Source organism: Dasypus novemcinctus, chromosome 28 (assembly GCF_030445035.2).
Source record: "Dasypus novemcinctus isolate mDasNov1 chromosome 28, mDasNov1.1.hap2, whole genome shotgun sequence".
Lineage (NCBI taxonomy): Eukaryota > Metazoa > Chordata > Mammalia > Cingulata > Dasypodidae > Dasypus > Dasypus novemcinctus.
The window spans coordinates 35448331-35468101 of NC_080700.1; the positions used below are offsets into that span (position 1 = coordinate 35448331).

General features: G+C 50.4%; 1 protein-coding gene across 2 annotated transcripts in view; it reads left to right on the top strand.

Moving 5' to 3' along the window:
• Positions 1 to 19771, top strand: part of PLEKHG1 (pleckstrin homology and RhoGEF domain containing G1) — a 251468-nt gene that overhangs the window by 209609 nt on the left and 22088 nt on the right. For both annotated transcript variants that reach the window (XM_058289684.1, XM_004454551.5), the window contains exons 6-11: positions 762 to 808; positions 5453 to 5603; positions 8916 to 9047; positions 13518 to 13700; positions 13789 to 13884; positions 13984 to 14070. In XM_058289684.1, the coding sequence (XP_058145667.1) occupies positions 762 to 808; positions 5453 to 5603; positions 8916 to 9047; positions 13518 to 13700; positions 13789 to 13884; positions 13984 to 14070 (696 nt within the window). The remainder of the gene's footprint in view (positions 1 to 761; positions 809 to 5452; positions 5604 to 8915; positions 9048 to 13517; positions 13701 to 13788; positions 13885 to 13983; positions 14071 to 19771) is intronic.

Sequence of the window (19771 nt, forward strand, 5' to 3'; positions counted from 1 at the left end):
TAAAAATTTTTTTAAGAAACTTACTATACAACAGTAAGAGTGAACCCTAAAGTAAACTATGGGTTATCGTTAACAGTATTGTAAGAATATCATAACAATGATGATCATTTTACTATGACTTGGCAAATGCTGCAAGAGAGGTAAGTACTGGGTATTGTGGAAACTTAGAGTGAGAGCAGGGGGTTCAGCAATACCCGTGAAGGAAAAAAAGCCGACACCAAATCTCAAAGGATGGAGAAGAGGGAAAGAAGGCCGCCGGGGAAAATGGCAAGCCAAGAGCAGAAAGGTGGAAGCCGCTCTCCTGAACCCCGCACCCACTTCCAATGTGGTGCTTACCACGTGGTGTTTACATCTCTCTCCGCACGGAAGAAGCGTGAGCCCTGTGGCCAGGAACCTTATGTTCCACCCTCTCCAAATTCGCCTTCACTCTCCTTGTGACACAGCAGATGCTCGAGAAATATCTGTCGAACTCCAGTGGGTTCATGGTGTCTGGTTTCTGGGTATAAAGCGAGGTAGGAGGCCAATGTGATTAGAGAAACTACCTTCAAAGCGTGAGCGTGACTTCTTTTTATTGCTTTTAAATGTATGTCGATGTCTGCTTTTTTAACAAGTCAGTTTTATAGATACGGATGAACAAACTTCATCCAAAGTGTCCGTTCAGTGGTGTTTGGTATAACTGCATAGTTGTGCATTCATCACTTCAATCGTGATGTCTGCTTTTTTTTATTTGCCTATGAAAGTCTCTCTTTGTTTCTTTGCAGAGTGAAGAGTTCCACATTTACACCCAGTATTGCACTAACTATCCCAGGTAGGACTCGTGACCGTGGAGCGGCCCTCTCTCCGCTTCCACATCGTTTCGTTGGGTCTGACCCATAGCCATGGTTGCCAGATACCGCGGGGAAAATGAACACTGAGCTCCTTGTCCAACCTAGCACCCTGAGAATGGCTTTCAGGGCTTCCCCAGGCTGATCCCTTCAGGCTTTGGGGCTCCCCCCAGCCTGGAATGCAAGTGGAGGGAAGAATTGAGAAAGACTTGGAAAAAGGCAGAAAAGATGGCGGGGTGTCTTCCTGGGAAGTCAAGTGGGCTGTTAAGTCTCGGCTCTCATCCCTTTTGCCCAAGTGCCATGTTGTTCAGAATTTGGAAAGACGGCTGATGAGGTTCTGGAATCTAGCTGGGGAGAAAAGAGGTTCCATTTGGTGAGGCTCACGGACTCTCCAAGTTTCATGGAGTTCAGAGAAGAGGAAGATCACTGTGGGCATGGGCGCTGGACCCTGCCCTGGGCAGCTGCTCCAGTTTTGCCCACACCCGAGACCGATGGGGGAGGGCGGTTTCGGCCCCTGGAGACTCTACTGACAGTTTCATTTAGGAAGTCGGGTCTGAGGCCGTGGGCCACCATGGTGGGAATTTCTTTTTCCTGAAGAAGACATTTATGGAGTCCTCGGTGTTGAGTTCCACCCAGCCACCCAGCTGTATTACCCAATGGCTCTCCAAAAGGGCCGGGCGTCTCCCACCCCCTCCAGCCCCTTTGGAGGGGCGAGGTGCAGGGGGCCCCTCGAGGCTCACTGGTCTTTACGAAGGCCACCCTGGGATGTGAACCTGGTCCTGTGGCCTCAGCCCTCGCGCTCCCATGGCCTGGCGAAGTGGCTGCAGCCCTGCAGCTCCCTCAGGCTAGCAGGAGCTCTTCTCTTAGGTGCCAGCCAGGGGCAGGAAAGCTGGGGAGGTTTTACCCACCCCGTGCAGCCAGTCTTGCTAGAGGACCTTCCTTCTGATGAAGCGAGCGGTGGAAGAAGAGAAGCGCGCAGGCTGGCCCGCCCCCCGGGCAGCTGTGGTGAGGGAGGGCGGGGGGCTGTCCTTTCCCGGAGCTCCCCATGGGGCCACTTAAAAGCCCATGGAGCCAGGTGCCTGGACCTACTAGTGCAAAGTCCTTCCCAGCGAAGAATTTGAGTCTTCTCCTCAAACACTGGTCAGGATATTATGTCCTGGCGATTGTTGGTAGCCAACATACTTTTCCTAGGTTCCCCTGAGTTTTAATTTTTTTTAAAAAAGCCACATTCCAATGAGTCCTCTCATCCCCAAATGCATCCTTATTAGTAGAGTTTACAGTTTCTCTTAAGGAATGTTCCCTCTTCAAGTATTTGTTTCTGCCTCAGTGCTGAAGATATTAAGAAAATGTAGGGTACCCAATGAAATCCCATTGTCCTTGAGCCAAGAACAAGGAATGTGTTACATTTTTAATTCAGAGAAGTCACAGAATCAGCCCTCAACTTCCCCACAAAACTTATTTCCTGAGGGACAGGAGGAGACATTGAAACGCTGAAGCATCAACAGATTCCTGAACCGAAATGATCAGGTTCCGAGAGGCTCTAGAGGGACTTCTTTGTGGGATCCTGTTTATGCCCATTTCATTATAAACATGTTATCTGGGGAAATAACTTCTTAATAGAAGCTTCCAGCACTGCACATTCTGAAGATCTGACTTACTGAGAAGGGAGAATAGCAAATAAAGGTAGCCTTTTGCATTGTGACGTGCTTTGGGATCAGGCAAAACCACATGGGTGTGGAGGCTTTTAGGCACCTGTCACACGTGAGACATCGTGCCAAGCTTAGGGTACATTGGCAGGAAGCGCTGGCAAGGAAACCCTCACCTTCAAGCAGTTTATAGTCATCGAAGGGTCAGAACCAATGTGTCTTAGTCTGCCGGGGCTGCTATAACAAAAACCACCGACCGGTTGCCTTAAAACAACAGGAGTTTATTGGCTCAGAGTTTTGGAGGCTAGAGGTCCAAAATGAAGGTGTCGGCAGAACCCTGCTTCCTCCGAAGTCTGCCACGTCCTGGCTGTGGCTCGCTGGCCATCCTTCACTCCAGCTCTGCCTCCGTCACGTGGCCTGTCTCCTGCTCCCGCATCCGAATTTCCTACACTTAGAGGGATTCCAGGTAGATCGGCTTGAGGCCCACTTGGCTTCAGTTTGGCCTCATCTTAGCTAGTAGCATCTCCGAAGTTTCCTATTTCCACCTACCAAAGGGTTCACACCTCCAAAGCCACACTTGGGCACGTCTTTACGGGGGACGGGCTTCAAACCGTTCCGTCCACGGAACGCAACGTTAGAGGAGACGGCCTCGGTAGAAATGCGTTGGCGCAGGGCCAGCTCGTTGTGTGCGATAGACGCTATCGTTGCTGGAGGAATAAATCCCGGCTAGGCTTGTAAAGGAGGGTCTCCCGGACGAAGTGTCTGGAGTAGAGCCTCCCGTTGAAGATGGAAGGCGGCGTGTGTTAGTGGAGAGACGCCCGAAGGCCTCGAGGCCGCAGGCCGAGGGGTGGGTTTCCTGTGACAGCCCTCTGCCCTTGCCCCGCTCCCCGAGGCCCGAGAGCCCTCCCCCTGTCGCACCCAGCAAGGCAGCCGGGCGTCTCGGCCCATCCGACAGCGCTCTGCCCCCGTGGAGTCCAGGGACACGGATATCGGATGTCGCAGCGCATCCTGCCCGGTGTCCGCCTCCACATACCAGCCACGGCTCGGCGACTTCGCTTTGAAGACGCCGAGCCGCTCCCCGCTGCCCCCAGCGTGGGGCACGAAGGCGGTCAGGCAGTGTGTCCTCAGGTGCCCGCGCACTCGGGGCCCCTGGGAACCAGGAGCTTGCAGGGCTTGCGGTTTTGTGGCTGGTTCCTATGCTTGGGCCAGAGCTCCAGCCTGCAGGGGCCCGTTGTGCCTTGGGGCCCCCCTGCCTTAGGGTCTGCCCTTCAACCTGCATCCTGGGACAGGACTGCCCCCCCAGAACGGCTGTGCTGTCTTGACTTCGGAGAAGTAAATCCCTGGAAAGAGAAATCCCTCTAAGCAGACGGCCCCAGAGAGGGTCTAATGGCTTGATGATAAGGCTGCCAGTTAGCCTCCTTCCAAGGAGCCTTCTTGTAGCATTTGGGTCCATCTGATTTCCTAAATTAATCCTGAAAACGTATTACTTCCTTGGGAGGAAGGAGCTGAAATGATCTCCACCTGTTTCTTGCTAAGTTATGAGACTATAAGACTTTTTTTTTTTTTCATGTGTCGGGTGCTTTTTGTCCTTCCTCGAAATTCTCAAAGCCACCCCCTGCAGTAGGGATTAGCCCTGTTTTACAGATGAAGAAAGGAAGGCCCAGAGAGGTCAGCAGCTTTCACAAGATTACGCCGATATTGTGGCCACAGTGGTACCACTCTGTAAAGACGCTAGAAATCATTGGATTGTGCACCTAAAACAGCTGAACGCCAATTATATAAGATTGTATCTTCCTTTTTTTTTTTTAAGGTCTACACGGGTAGTGTGGGGGAGAAAGATGGTACGATTTGAATTTATGGATGTGTGTGCACCCGTCCTAGCTTGTTTCATGTACAATGCAGGGGCATCACTTCAAGCCCTTCTCTTAAGATGTGGGGGGCTCTGTGTTTTGCCTTTGGGGGAGCTGGAATGGAGGGAGAATTTTGACCCCCTTTTCGTCTGCACCACAGGGAGCCGTGCTCCCTTATGGAGCAAGGCTCTCCAGCTTTTCCAGAAGCTGTATTGAGAATGAAGAGAGCCACCTGGAGATGGCCATGGGAAGCTTTCCATGGGAAGCTTACCTGCAGGGAAAGTCCCTGGTGGGCGGTCACCCGAGGCCCCGTAGACAGTGCCTTATCCAAAGGCCCCAGGTCCGCCCTGCTGGGTAGGAGCTCCGTTTACTCCATCCAGAGGTGCCCACAGCTTATAAGCTGGCGAACCTGTAGAAACTGAGCATGGATGGAATGCCCAGATGCCGGGGCAAAGGGGGGCTGAAATCCAGCTCAAGGCCCCTTGGCCAGGCTTCTGGTCCTGCTAGAATGGAGAAGCTTCCTGCTTAGAAGGCACGTGCCTTGGGGCTGCTTCCGTGGGCGAGGTGCCTTTTGCTAATTCACCACCCCACCCCTGCACGTGAGGCTTTTTCCAACTGGCAAATAGGCATTGCAGTGTAGCCATAGCTCTGTAGAGGCCCCGCCTCTGGTTGGGCCTTGGAATCCTGTCCCCCCCAAAAAAGTCCTGCGGATGGGTGCCCATTTGAAAATAAGAACTTGGAGGATGTGCCCAAACCCTTAGTCCCATATGGCTCCTGTGCCCCTTGCAAAGGACCGAGCCCACGAGAAGAGGAGCCACGGGGAGCAGCTGCAAGTCAAGGAACCCCGGAGAGAAAGGACGCCCTGTGCCCTGCCCCGGGGCAGGAGAGCAAAGGTCCAAGAAGCCCCAGTCTTCGGGGAGAAAGTATTGCCTTGCTGGCACCCCGGGCTTCTCCCAGCCTCAAAACTGGGAGCCAGTACATTCCTGGTGTAACGCTAATCAGGTGCAGGGTTTTTTTGTTTTAGCAGCAAGAAAATAAAACACCTGCTTTAGAGCATTCGCACTGGCCTTTAGAACTCTGCCCCCGTGGGCGGCAGTGCCATTTTGGTGAAGGGTCCCTCTCCCCCTTGCAGATCGGTGGCGGTGCTCACGGAGTGCATGAGGAGCAAGATGCTGGCGAAATTCTTCAGGGAGCGGCAGGAAACTTTGAAGCACTCGCTGCCTCTGGGGTCCTACCTTCTGAAGCCGGTCCAGCGCATCCTCAAGTATCATCTCCTCTTGCATGTAAGTTCCTGTTGGCGCCTCAGTGCTCTCCAGGGGGAGGGGGTTTTGTGCATTTATGTTAAGCTGGGGGAAAAAAGGCTGTGGGCATCTGGAAGCGTTTTCCAAGCTCATGCTTTCCAGCTGACTAATCCGCTTTGAGGAATTAGATAGTCCCGTTCTAGGCCTGCAGCCCCGTTGCCATTAGCCAGGCAAGAAGATGAATCTTAGCTCTGAGAGGGCTTAGGAGGGCCTCGAGCAGGGACTGTCGCAGGCAGGGAGCAAACGAGAAACATCATCTAAACGAGCAACAGTTGTTTTAGGTTTTGTATTATTTCCATGAGCTCAGAGTCGGTAGGCGGTGGAGGGGAAGCACTATTTGTCCTAGGCTGGCTGTGGTATGAAAGCAAAGAGAAGGGGCTGAGAGATGAGCCACGGGACTGATGAGCATCGTGGAGCTGGGCGCAGCAGCATCTCAGCACCTAGCGTTTTGCAGAATTCAAGGAGGCTTTAGCAGTGAAGATCAACCTAGATCTCAGAGTCTCGTTTCTTTTTTTTTTTTTAATATTTATTTGTTTCTCTCCCCTTCCCCCTCCCCGTTGTCTATTCTCTGTGTCCGTTTGCTGTGTGCTCTTCTGTGTCCGCTTGGATTCTTGCCAGCGGCACCGGGAATCTGTGTCTCTTTTTGTTGTGTCATCTTGCTGTGTCAGCTCTCTGTGTGTGCGGCCCCACTCCCAGGCAGGCTGTGCTTTTTTCCCCATGCGGGGCGGCTCAATGTGGGCGCACTCGTTGCACATGGGGCTCCCCTACACGGGGGACACCCCTGCATGGCACGGCACTCCTTGCGCGCATCAGCACCGCATGTGGGCCAGCTCCACACGGGTCAGGAGGCCCTGGGTTTGAACCCTGGACCTCCCATGTGGTAGGCGGACGCTCTATCAGTTGAGCCACATCCACTTCCCTCATTTCTTGAAGTTTATAGAAATGGACAAAGTTTTACTGAAAGTAATGTGACACTGAAATTATTATGGCTTTCATTCTGTACGTAGGATTTGCTTTAATTAATTGTGTGTTTGCAACACACGAGAGGTGATCGGGAGTGGATTTAGGGGCAAGGACCTTGGGTTCAAATCCCGTAGCACTAAAAAAGTGAATATTTTTATTTTATTTGTTATAATATGAAAAATCCTTTTGTAAAAACTTGAGAAGACATTTTGAAGCAGAGCTCCTCTTGAGCTCAACCCACCTGCTCTATATATGTATTTTTTTACACGGATCCAGGTTTCTCACTTGGATACACATTTCAGGTTTGTTCAATTCACACACATTTAACATTTTAAGAACTTGGGTATTCCAACTGTACCAGAAATTTCTCAGCTTTGTTTTCCTGGGCGGCTCATCTTTGGAGAATCTTTAGCCCTGTGGAGTCACAACAGGGATATGACCTTATTTTAAAAAATTGATCCTAATGACCTCTTAGAGTTAGTGGAATTAATGACGAATTCAGTGTCCATGTAGTTCTTCCATATTCAGTGATACCAGTCCCAGGACAAACCTGTGAGCTCAGACTTGACTAAATATGGCGTCTAAGACCAGCATGTGCTGATAACCCCTAATTAAGGCTCTCCAGACAAAAGGTGCCCATCCATCAAAAACCAAGTCTAATCGCTCAGCCCCTCCAGCTCTACGCAGCCTAGAACCTTCCAAGGAGGTCGTTGAAGGGAAGGCAGCCTCACTCATCTAAGTGAGAGCTGGTGGAGAAGAAAAAGGGAGAAACGGTGCTTGGGCTAATTCAAAACTATGACTCTGCTTATCTTTGAAGAATTCTTGCCATGAGAGTTGATTTAGAATGTTCCCCCTTTGTTATCCCCATGACTTCAAAGTTTTATAGCCCCCCCATGAAGGTCCCTTAGGAGTATGCTGTACTACTCAGCCCCTTTGCTGATGAAAGCGATCACCTCTCTAACTGAAAAAAATGAGGGAGGGGACCTACAGTTTTTCCCCAAATTTGCTGTTCATCACGAACTTTCCTGGGCGTCGTTCCTTAGTCGTACATCCTTCGAAGGACTTTTCTAACAGCTGAGATGGGAAGAAAAGTAATACCCCTTCTGCTTTCTTGCAAGATGGAAAACTGGACTGCTCAGTAAAGGTGAGCAGAGATTTACAAGATGTGGCCATAAAATCCTGGAACTGATCGTCACAAGTTATCCCTTAAGATTCGACCTCTGCCCCATACCCGATAAAGGTCAGAGGAGTCATCTAATCCACTATAATGTCTTTATACTGTTTTAGGTATCTATATAGGACTGTTTTATTTTAAGATAGCGCCTCAGTTGAATAAGCATTTGTCCACTTCCCAGCTCTCTGCAGTAGAGAGAAGATAAAGGATCAAAAGCACTAGGCAATGGTCCCATGCTTAAGCTCTCGAGGAGTGCAAAGACAAGCGTCTTGTGTGCACGAAAGAATTAGAAGAACTCATGCTCCTGCTTCACCTCCCCGGGATTGCAGAATTCCAGAGCTAAGAGATTCCAGCTCATCAGAGTTGAGTACTGGAACCGTGCAAATCTTTCTCGACATTGAAAGTTTATCTTTCTTGAACTCCATTTGGATTTTAAAACCTTGACTCCGTGAAAATGCACTTGTTATAGAATAATTTTTTTAAATACAATGTCCATTATATTTTTGAGGGTGTTACATATTAAGTCCTGTGTGAGACATTTTGCTTCCTCTGCAAGAGTGAGAACTTATTACATTGGCCACCAGGAAGCTCAGAAATCTCCTACTCTGATATCAACTCCAACATCTACTATAATAATAATATCACTCTGAGGCTTACAAGCCTGACATACATGTTTTATTTTATCCTCCTCTTCTTGAAATTCTAACCTCTGTGTGTGGGTTTGTTTTGTTTTGTTTTTTTGAGGTAGCAGGGCCAGAGATTGAACCCAGGACCTTGTATGTGGGAAGCCAGCGCTCAACCACTGAGCCACTTCGACTCCCCTAAATTGATTTTTCTGTTTGTTTTCCTTGTTGTTTGTTGGTCTTTTTGTTTTTAGGAGGCACCAGGAACCGAACCCAGGACATCCCATGTGAGAAGCAGGTGCTCAACTGCTTGAGCCACATCTGCTCCTGCTCCTTATATTTTTCCTAGCCCCGTTTTTATTCCCATGTTACCATTTTGTGGCAGGCATTTCTCAAAATATTAAAGAGTGCTGACACTGTGTACATAGGTAAGCCAAGATAAAATATGAGGAACTGGTAAAAGAGGTGTCACTGGGTTCTTTGCTAATTTGAGAAAAAAATGGCAAAGTAATTATTATTTTTTTCTTTGTCAAGGAAATAGAAAATCACCTCGACAAGGACGCGGAGGGCTACGACGTGGTGCTGGATGCCATCGACACGATGCAGCGCGTGGCCTGGCACATCAATGACATGAAGCGGAAGCACGAGCACGCCGTGCGGCTGCAGGTGAGCCCGCGGTCAAGGGCACCTGCCCAGGCTCCCGGGCAAGCAGAGCTGTTACCATTTTCCAGATCAAATACTAAAGCTGCTCCAGGATTGAGCTTCTCGTCTTGATCTAGTTCTCCCTGCAGAAAGGCTGTGACTCTGACAATTCTGATCATTATTTAGCATGGCCATTAAGAGCAAATTACGTGAGAACCTTTAAATGATTATTTTGCTCCTAGCCCCTTCAATGACCTAAGTTAAAACGTGAGTCCTCCGGGGCCTTATCTTTTATTTTTTATTTATTTTAAGATTTATTTTATTTCTTTCTGTCCCCTTCCCCCCACCCCCGTTGTCTGCTCTCTGTGTCCATTCGCTGTGTGTTCTTCTGTGTCCGCTTGCATTCCCGGTGGCACCAGGAATTCGTCTTTTTTTGTTGCGTCATCTTGCTGCATCAACTCTCCGTGTGTATGGCATCACTCGTGGGCAGGCTGCGCTTTTTTCGCACGAGGTGGCACTCCTTGCGTGTGGGGCTCCCCTACGTGGGGGACACTCCTGTGTGGCAGGGCACTCCTTGCGTGCATCAGCACTGCACGTGGGCCAGCTGCACATAGGTCAGGAGGCCCTGGGTTTGAACCCTGGACCTCCCACGTGGTAGGTGGACGCTCTGTCCATTAAGCCACATCCACTTCCCCTTATCTTTTATTAATTACCAATAAGTAATTCTTTTTGAAAGCAAATTTCTCTCACCTGCTTAAAGGGGACTTCTGCCTTTCTTTCGCTCTCAGTTGCTCATGAACGATCATGAGATGGTGTGTGTGCGTGTGTGTCTGTGTGTGTGCGCATGTGTGTGATAGGGCAGGGGACTGAGAATTTGGAGAGCCGGGTCTGGAACCAACTTCTCTGCAGCTCCATTGGGGCTGGGAGTCGTAGGCACTTCCTTGTAGATCTTTACCTTTTAAATAAGAGGGTCAAACTACAGGTTTGCCAACGTCCCTTTCAACAACAAAAAATCGAGTCCTAAATCCCATTGATTATACCCCGAACACCTCAAAAAACTCGCCACACAGAAGCAAGGTAAAATAAAAGGCCACGTGGGCCCAGAGGCCAGGTCCCCACCCGGCATCCCTGCAGCGAGACGTAAAAGCCACAGTGGGGGAAGGGATGTGGCTCAATTGATAGGGTGTCCACCCAGCACATGGGAGGTCCGCGGTTCAAACCCCGGGCCTCCTTGACCTGTGTGGAGCTGGCCCATGCGCAGTGCTGATGCGCGCAAGGAGTGCCCTGCCACGCAGGGGTGTCCCCCGCATAGGGGAGCCCCACGCGCAAGGAGTGCACCCCGTAAGGAGAGCCGCCCAGCGCGAAAAACTCTCAGCCTGCCCAGGAGTGACGCCGCCTACACGGAGAGCTGATGCAGCAAGATGACGCCACAAAAAAAGACAGATTCCTGGTGCCACCGAGAATGCAAGTAGACACAGAAGAACACACAGCGAGTGGATACAGAGAGCAGACAACCGGGGGTGGGGGGGAGTGGGGGGAAGGGGAGAAGGGGAGAGAAATAAATAAAATAAATCTTTTGAAAAAAATTAAATTAAAGCCACGGTGATTCCATGCTCTGCAGAGCCCCCACATCCAACTCAGGAATAACAAGTGCATCATTCACCCCTTAAGCCAGGACAAAACTCCCAGGTTCATCCAGAGGCAGTGCAAGTTTGATGATGTCATCGAACATCAAGAATTGAGGAAGAAGACATTGGAATCCTCCAGGCCTTGTCTCTATTTGTTGCATTAACGATGGATTTAAAGCTTTATCAGGGAAGCAGACTTGGCCCAGGGGTTAGGGCATCTTCCTACCACATGGGAGGTCCGCGGTTCAAACCCCGGGCCTCCTTGACCTGTGTGGAGCTGGCCCATGCGCAGTGCTGATGCGCGTAAGGAGTGCCGTGCCACGCAGGGGTGTCCCCATGTAGGGGAGCCCCACGTACAAGGAGTGCGCCCTGTGAGGAAAGTAGCCCAGCATGACAGAAAGTGCAGCCTGCCCAGGAGTGGCAGCCACACACACGGAGAGCTGACACAACAAGATGACGCAACAAAAAGAAACACAGATTCCCGGTGCCGCTGATAAGGATAGAAGCAGTCACAGAAGAGCACACAGCGAATGGACACAGAGAGCAGGCAATGAGGGAGGGTAGAAATAAATCTTAAAATTATAAAATCTTTTTTAAAAAAGTGTTTAAAAAAAAAAGCTTTATCATGCAAGTGTTTCATGGTTATATTGTCGGGTATAGGCATATTTAGAAATGGTGGCATAACTGCACTTTCCTACATTTTCAACCTGGCATTCCAAAGACACTGCTGCATTTGACTTTGGATCAAACTTCTCTCTCATATCTATCAATTTCTACTTTTAACCAATGAAGTTTTGGGTTGTCTGGGTGGGGGTGGGGCCCCTTAATCACTAAATGCTGTTTGCAAATATTTTAATTTTTCAAAATAATGAAATCGGCTTCCTGAATAGATACCGCTATACAATAATTCCCCAAGAAACTTCCAAGTCATACTTACCAAGTTCCATTAAAAAGCCCTTGGAGCATAGTTACTATTGGGTAAGAAATGCTAATTTCCTTTCCTCCCAATAAACGAATTTAAGGTAATGAAATGATGAGAAATCGTGCCTGGTGATTCCACGCAGGGCTTTATGCTGCATCACTGGGATGGGGGACTGAGTGCAGGTTCTGAAAGGTTTTTGAGTCCACAGCCGTGTAGGTGTTTATGGAGAGAGGAGGGGGTGAGAAATTCAAGGGCGCGGTGCCTGTCTTGAGAAGGTCACGTACCAGCCCCTTTATCAGCCTTTGGGAAACAGTACAGTCACCAGCTGTAGCCGAAGGATTTTTAAGGAACAGAGAGAAGTAGCAGGAAACTCATTGGTTAAGAGTCACCACCCATAAATGCGCCCTCCTGTCGTGGAAACCATTCTTTTTTTTTTTTTCAGGTGATTTTTATTTTATTTTTAAATTCCATAAATGAGACATCAAAAATACAGGGGATTCCCATATACATCACTCCCTCCCACACTTTCCCACCTCAACAGCCTCCTTCATTAGTGTGGTACATTTGTTACAATTGGTGAACACGTATTGAAGCATTGCCACTAACCAAAGTCTATACTTGACATTATGGTTTACACTTTACGCTGCAGAATTTTATAGGGTTTTTGTTTGTTTGTTTAAGATTTATTTTATTTCTTTCTCCCCCCTTCCCCCCGGTGTCTGCTCTCTGTGTCCATTCTCTGTGTGTATCTTCTGTGTCTGCTGGCATTATCCGGCAGCACTGGGAAACTGTGTCTCTTTTTTGTTGCATCTGCTCTTTGTGTGTGCAACGCCACACCTGGGCGGGCTGCACTTTTTCATGTGGGATGGCTCTCCTTGCGGGGCACGCTCCTTGTGCATGGGGCACCCCCGTGTGCATGGCATGGCACTCCTTGCGTGCATCAGCACTGCACGTGGGCCGGCTGCACACGGGTCAGGAAGCCCTGGGTTTGAACCTGGACCCTCCATATGGTAGGTGGACGCTCTATCAGTTAAGCCCCATCCGCTTCACTGTTTTTTATAGGTTTTGACAAAATGTATAATGGCCTGTATCCATCATTGCAATGTCATGCAGGACAATTCCAATGTACCCCAAATGCCCCCATTCTTCCCTCTCCCCCCACTCAATCTCTGGTGGCCACTGCCTCTGTATCAATGACTCAACTTCTTCCATTGCTAGAGTGATCCTAAGTCTACTTTAGTCCATAGCTGCATTCCCCTCTTTATGTTTGTTCTTTCCTTAATCGTGAGGATTTGGGGGTGGTGATGCCCGCTCTGCTTCTGATTGAGAGGGGCCTTAGACCCCATGGGGCAGATGGATAGAACCACCTTGCTTGCAAGTGTAGATACTCTCGGTTTTGTGGGATGGGCATTGTCCATCATTATCATTTTGTTAGCTGTCTCGATTGGCTTAGATTATATAAATGTTACATTGAAAATAGAGGGGATTCCCCTGTTCTCCACCAGGCACACACTTTTCCCCCATTAACATCTTTCCTTAGTGTGGCACATTGGTTACAATTGATGAGCACATATTGAAGCACTGCTGCTAGCCACGGACTATAGTTTACATTGTGGTTTACGCTTTGCACGGCAGAACTTAATAGGTTTCGACAAAAGGCATAACAGCGCGCATCCATCATTGCAGTGTCATGCAGAACAATTCCAGTGTCCCCCACATGCCCCGTGTTGGACCCATTCTCCCTCTCCCACCCCTGAGAGCCTCTGGTGGCCACTGCCTTTATGTCAGGGGCTCACGTTCTCCCATGGCTTGGGGAATCCTTCGTCTACTTTAGTCTGTGGTTGCACCCCCTCTCGTTAGAAAGCACGCTCGAGGCGCGGCAGGTGCGCGGTGGCACCTGCTGCGCCCACCGCCCCCGCTCAGCCCGCGCCCCCGCCCCCGCAGGAGATCCAGAGCCTGCTCCCCAACTGGAAGGGGCCCGACCTGACCAGCTACGGGGAGCTGGTCCTCGAGGGCACGTTCCGCCTGCAGCGAGCCAAGAACGAGCGCACGCTCTTCCTCCTCGACAAGCTGCTGCTCATCACCAAGAAGAGAGACGACACGTTCACCTACAAGGCGCACATCCTGGTATGTCCCCCACCGGCTGGGCCAGGCGCCCGCCGTGTCGCCTCCCGCCTCACCGCTCCCCCCCCCCCCCCGGCCTCTCTCCCCCTAGTGCTGCAACCTCATGCTGGTGGAGGTGATCCCCAAAGAGCCGCTCAGCTTCAGCGTCTTCCACTACAAGAACCCCAAACTGCAGCACACGGTGCAGGTGACCGCCGCGGACGCGCCCGGTTCCCGGGGTGGGGGTGGTTCACCGGTGGTGGCGATGAGGCGTGGCCCGCTGACCGTCTGGCTCTGCTGGTGCTAGGCGAAATCGCAGCAGGACAAACGCCTGTGGGTGCTGCACCTCAAGAGACTGATCCTGGAGAATCACGTGGCCAAGATTCCGGCAAAGGTAAGGGGCCGAGTCGGGGTCATTGTGCAGCGTCCAGATGCAGAAAATGGGGAGCTGGGCTGCGTGAGCGGCCACCTCACTCGGTCATTGCTCTTGAGAAGATGACGCTATCGAAAGGTTGACATCTTTCTGCTCGAAGATTCGATGGGAACCTGAGGCTTAGTTGGGCTCGAAAGAAGAAAGGCTAAGACCATAGGAAAACTTCTAGAGAAGGAGTAGAAAATAAAGATAGGAAAAGCATTATTCAGAGGTGTACTAGGGCTAAAGCTACGTTGGGTGGGGTGGGAATGCCAGGAAACAGGAGCCAGCTGTGTCAACAATTACCTGTTTGCTAAACACAGTGAAATAGTAGAGGTATAAGGCAATCCCCTGCGGTAGGACAAAGGGTTCAGTTACAGGTGAGCGGGCAGAGAAGGGACACAACTTAGGCAGGAAATACCTTTGGCCTCAGTTTCTCAGGATGAGGGATATTTTAATCATTGGGGAGAAAAGTCCGGCTGGGGGAACAGCATAAGCAAAAGCTAAGAGGCGTGGCTAGTGCCCTGTGGCCCTGGCACGCGTGTGCCTCGACTGGAAGGCTGGGCTCTCAGGCTGCAGGAGGTGAGAGCGGGCAGGGAGCAAAGCTGCCGTCCAAGGGCTTTGAATGCAGACAGCGGGGGACTGTGTTGGCCCTGGGGAGCCAGTGATGGTTTTGGAGGAAGAGGAAGGCATTTCCTGCCCTCTGCAGAGTGTCACCTTGCTGGCAGTGAGACAAGGAAGTTGGAAGGAGAGGGATTGTCCAGAAAAGAGACGAGCTGCATTGCCGGGGCATCCCGGGGGACAGATAGGGGACCCATCGCAGAGGAGCGGGTGCAGGGTTTCACCCACGAAGTCCAGGAGGAGGGAGAGAAGTAGGAGTCAAAGATGAGCCAGGAGATTGGGCCAAGAAGCTAATGCCCTGATGTGTGGCCTGACTCAGGCTGCAGAGGAGGAACCAGTTGGACCGGCGCGGGCGGGGCGGCGCGCTGCCCTGGTAGACGTGCCAGGCTGGCTCAGCCCGGGTGGAGATTCAGGTCTTGCAACCTGAGAATCGAGGTCCTCTCGATCGAGGCAGTAATTAAAGCCCTGGGGTTGGCCGGGATGGCCCATAAAAATGTACAAAGGAGAGGGGACCCTGGGACCCCTCCATCGCATTTACCAGCCAAGGGGCAGTGGGTTGGGGACATGGCCAAAGAAAGAGCGGCCGAGCGGGCAGGAAGAAAATGGGAAGAGGAAAACGTTAGCATGACCCTGAGGAGAAAGCCTGGAAGAAGAGGGAGCGGATGGTCCCAAATGCTACAGAAGTCCACAGGACAAACAGGAAAGTAGAGAGTGCACCTGGCAACGAAGAGGCAGGAACAGGAGACCTCAGTGGGTCAAAGAAAAAGGGGGCAGTAAGAGGGAACAGGCTTTTCTTTCTTTCTTTCTTTCCTTCCTTTCTTTCTTTCTTCCTTTCTTTCTTTCTTTCTTTCTTTTTCTTTCTTTTCTTTCTTTTTTCTCTTTTTCTTTCTTTTTCATTCATTCTCTTCCTTTCTCTTTTTCTTTCTCTTTTTTCCTTCCTTCCTTTCTTTTCTTTCTTTTCTTTCTTTCTCTCTCTTCTTCCTTCCTTTCTCTCTTTCTTTCTCTTTTTCCTTTCCTTCCCGCCTTCCTTCCTCCTTCCTTCCTTCCTTTCTTTCTTTTTTCTTTCTTTTTCCTTCCTTTCTTTTCTTTCTTTCTCCATCCTTCCTTTCTCTATCTTCCTTTTTCTTTTTCCTTCCTTTTCTTTCTTTCTCTCTCTTCTTCCTTTGTCCTTCCTTCCCTCCCTCCTTCCTTCCTTCCTATTCCTTCCTTTTTTTCTCTCTTTCTTCTTCCTTCCTTTTTTTCCCTCTCTTTTTTCTTTCTTTTCTTACAAAGTTTATACAAAAATCAAGGCTGTTAGCTTGAGGAGAGGCAAGACTCTTAGTCAAGGTGAAGAACATTTGTGTCCATCCATGGCTGAGGGGAGCAGGAGGTGGCTAAGGGCAAAGGGAGGTGCCTGTTGGATGGTCACTGCGGAGACAGAAAGGAATGGGCTCCACTGCGCGTGGCGCGGCGTGGAGAGGAAACATCTCCCCTGAGCCAGGAGAGAAGCAGCAAGAAGTCAGAGAGGCCGGAAGGTGGGAGGAGGGCCGACCCCGCGGCCCAGGCAGTGACGTCCGTTGCTGGCCGAGTGGGTGTCCGAGGGAGAGCAGGAAGCTTCAGGAAGAAGGCAAGCTCGAGGGCCGCCGGGACTGAGGCGGGTCGTGGGTGCCAGGCGGTGAGGACCCGGCTGAAGCGGGCACGGGCGTCAGCCTGGCGACGCCAGTTCGAAAGCCGTGCCCGGCACCCCAGAAGCTCGGGTGGAGGCAGCGGAAGCCCCGGGGTCCCCCACGGCTGGGGCTGGGCCTGGCGGGGGGGCGGGAGGGTGAGCGGGGCAGGTGGCCCCCGGGAAGCATGGGCAGTCACGCTTGGTTTCCAGGTGGAGCAGAGAGTGACACAAACCAGGAAAACACTGCTGGACCTGAGGACCGCTGGCCGCCATCAGGTCCAAGAACTGGTTCAGCAGGAGTTCAAGTTCGAGTGATGGAGACAGGGAAACCGCATTGAGCAAGAGACAGGGCTTAGGGGCAGGGCAGTCCCGGGTGATGAGCTTCCGGGGGTGCCTCTGATGAGGGGTCCCCGCTCTGGAGTGGAAGGAAAGGTTATTGGAGACGGGGTGGTGCGGGAAGCACAGCCAGATGGAAGGGCCAGGTGGGTGGCACGGCGGGAAGGAACCAGGTGCGGCAGGAGAGGGGAGAAGCGAATGGAAAATGACAATGGGGAGGCCCGAGAGGAGAGAGCCCCCTGCACGTTGTCAAAAGCACGCGGCGCCCGTCCTTGGGGGCTCTTGGCAATGATTTCCTCCCCTGGAAACGCGCTCACGCAGGCGCGTGCTTCCACTTAACGCGTGAATTTCACCCGTCGGGGAGTTAGGAGACGCGAGGTGGCTCCTGAGAGGCGACTGGGCTCCCGGCACTTAGTCACTGGGCCCCTGGCCAGGGCCCCGGGCGCCCTGGTGAGCAATGGCGAGGCTTGAGAGGCCGCACCTGTTGTTTACCTGTCGACTGGGAAAATCACCATCGCTGGAGGGATGCTGTGGGCAGTGACAGCCCATTGCAAAACCAGAATTGCTGACACCCCTGCCCTCTCTTTTCCCACACTGGGTGTGTGTAGAGATACTCCGAGCAGGTCCCTGTGTGTTCGGAACTGGTTAACAGAGTCACAATAGAAGAGGACTTTTTTTCGGCCCACGTTGAAGATTTTTCTCACATCTACAAGTTATTTTTCAGCGACAACGTTTTGATTCCACATCCCCTGTGCTCAAGTGCTTTGTGGTCTGATTTGACTCCCAGCAGCACGCCTCATGAGATAAGGTTTATTTCCCCCCATTTTAGAGAAGTGAAAACAGAGGCTGAGAAGAAGTAAGTCAATTGCCCAAGTTTTACTTCTAACGCACCATCAAGCTCAGATTCAAGTCCAGGTCTGCCCGGCAACACAACAGAGCGTCTTAGCCACATTGTTCACAGTAGCAACAAGAGCCTAATATTTAACATACTTTAGCCACTCTCATGTTATAATAATGTTCTCTGTTATTTTCACGGGATGATGAATTATGTTGAACTTTTCCCCATCTTCCCCCAAGATGATTTCTTAAAATTATTTGCTTAAAGCTTTGAAAATATAATTGCTAACAAAATAATAGTGCACCGTAGGAAATTTTAAACCCCAAATCCCAAAGCCCTGCTGGTCACGTGGACACAGCCGCGGGGGGAAGTCATTAGCTGAGTTTCCCCTGCTCCCATCCCCCAGCCCACCCCCAGTCCTTGGACCCCGCCACGGTCCCTGGCTTCCACCTAGTGGAAAATGTGTGTATAGCACTTTGGGGGAAATTCAATGTTTCCCTTAAGAGGAAAACAAAATGCTGATCGTAGAGGGTTACGGAAAGCAGGGAACACCCTCAAACTATCCACGTTGCCCATGCAAATAAATGGGATATGGACTCTTGTCCAAATTGACCGAGTTTCTCTGTTACTATTTCTGAGATACAAGAGGTTTTACAAGTCAAAAGAATAAAGGTGGCACTTGGCTTGCATTTCATACATCACCCTGGTTCTGTAAAACACTTCATAGAAGCTGAGCCGATAGGCGTTTTGGAACTCATTCTAATTAATAATCTCAAACTCTGGATGTTTGGCAGAAATACCAGTGTTCCACAAACCTAAGCATTCGCTTTCTCAACATTAAGACGGCTGAGACTATATGCCTTTGTTTTCCTTTCTTTCTTTTTTTTTTAATAAATAGGGTTTCTGCTCAGCCGAAATATTTTTTGTTGTCATGTCACAGATTGCAACAAAAATACCAATAAAATAATGTTCAAATTATTTTAAGTATAGCTTTAATTTGTAGGTTACATTCTATTCCCTTTTCAAAATGAAATGACTTAAAGAACATAGAAGACTGCCTCGGCTCATTTATTTTTCCCTGTTTGAATCCACCTGTTAGGGAAATCTGTTTATCTCTTTCTGGTCCTCTAACTGGGGACAGTATAAGGCAATAATGACAAGGACCAAAAGAAGCCCCGAAGCATGAAGCTTCAGAAGCCTGGGTTGAGGTGGGGAGCGGCAGGTGCAGAGCGGGGGGCTCATCAGGCACCACCCCTTAGGCAGTGGGGAGCCCCTGGCTTGGATGCCGGCCTTCAATCCTGATCGCGCCCCTAAAAGAGGGCGAGCCCGGGGTCCCGTCTGGAGGAGCCGCGCTCAGGGGCGCTCAGGGCAGGCCCCTGTTAGGTGGCAGAGCTGGGGCTGCGGGAGCCCTCCCGGGCCCTTCTCCCCGCTGCAGCTCTCTCCCTCCGGGGAGTCTCCCTCACACAGCAGAGGGGACAATCGGGGGTGATCACTGAGCGCTAGGAAGGAGGAAGGCATGGAGAACTCCCCGCAGCATTTTTGCACTCACCTCAAAGCAGGTAGAAAGCCCCGACCGTATGGGGAGGGCTGGGGGGGACACCCCAGACCCCACGCCTTGAGCCTTGAGATCAGTAGATCAGGGTCGAGTAGCAGGAATCTGCATTTTTATAATAAGCTGCCCCCCTCCCCTTATTCCGCCAGGTTTGGGAACATGGGGCAATTTGGCCAAGGTGACACCCTCCCACCCCCACACTCCCCCCCACCCCACCCCCACCCCCATCTTTGCTCTGGACATCTCTTGTGTAGCGCCTCCTGCCCACAAGAGGGCGCTCGTCTGCTTGCGTCCCCCTGAAGGATTGATTACTGCCTAAAAGAAATCATTGATTTTTTATTACGTTTTATTTCATTTGAAAAAAAAATCACAAATAAAATAAATTACGGAAGTATTACATTTTTTAAAATCCTATCCAGCCACATTTATCTTATTTATTCCTAAAAACAAGCTCAATTGTTTTTCCAGTGTTCCAAAGGATGAATAAATGAACACAGACTGGTTAAATGACATGACCAAGGTCTCCTGGTTAATGAAAAAAAATCATTGATCATATTCACATCTCATAAAACTAAATCCCAGATTCTTTTTTTTTTCCTTTAGTGGTGATGTAGTACCTTCTTTGCCTTTGCTACAAAAATATTACAATATTACTGTTAACTATAGTCTGTAAGTTACATTCGTTGTGTTT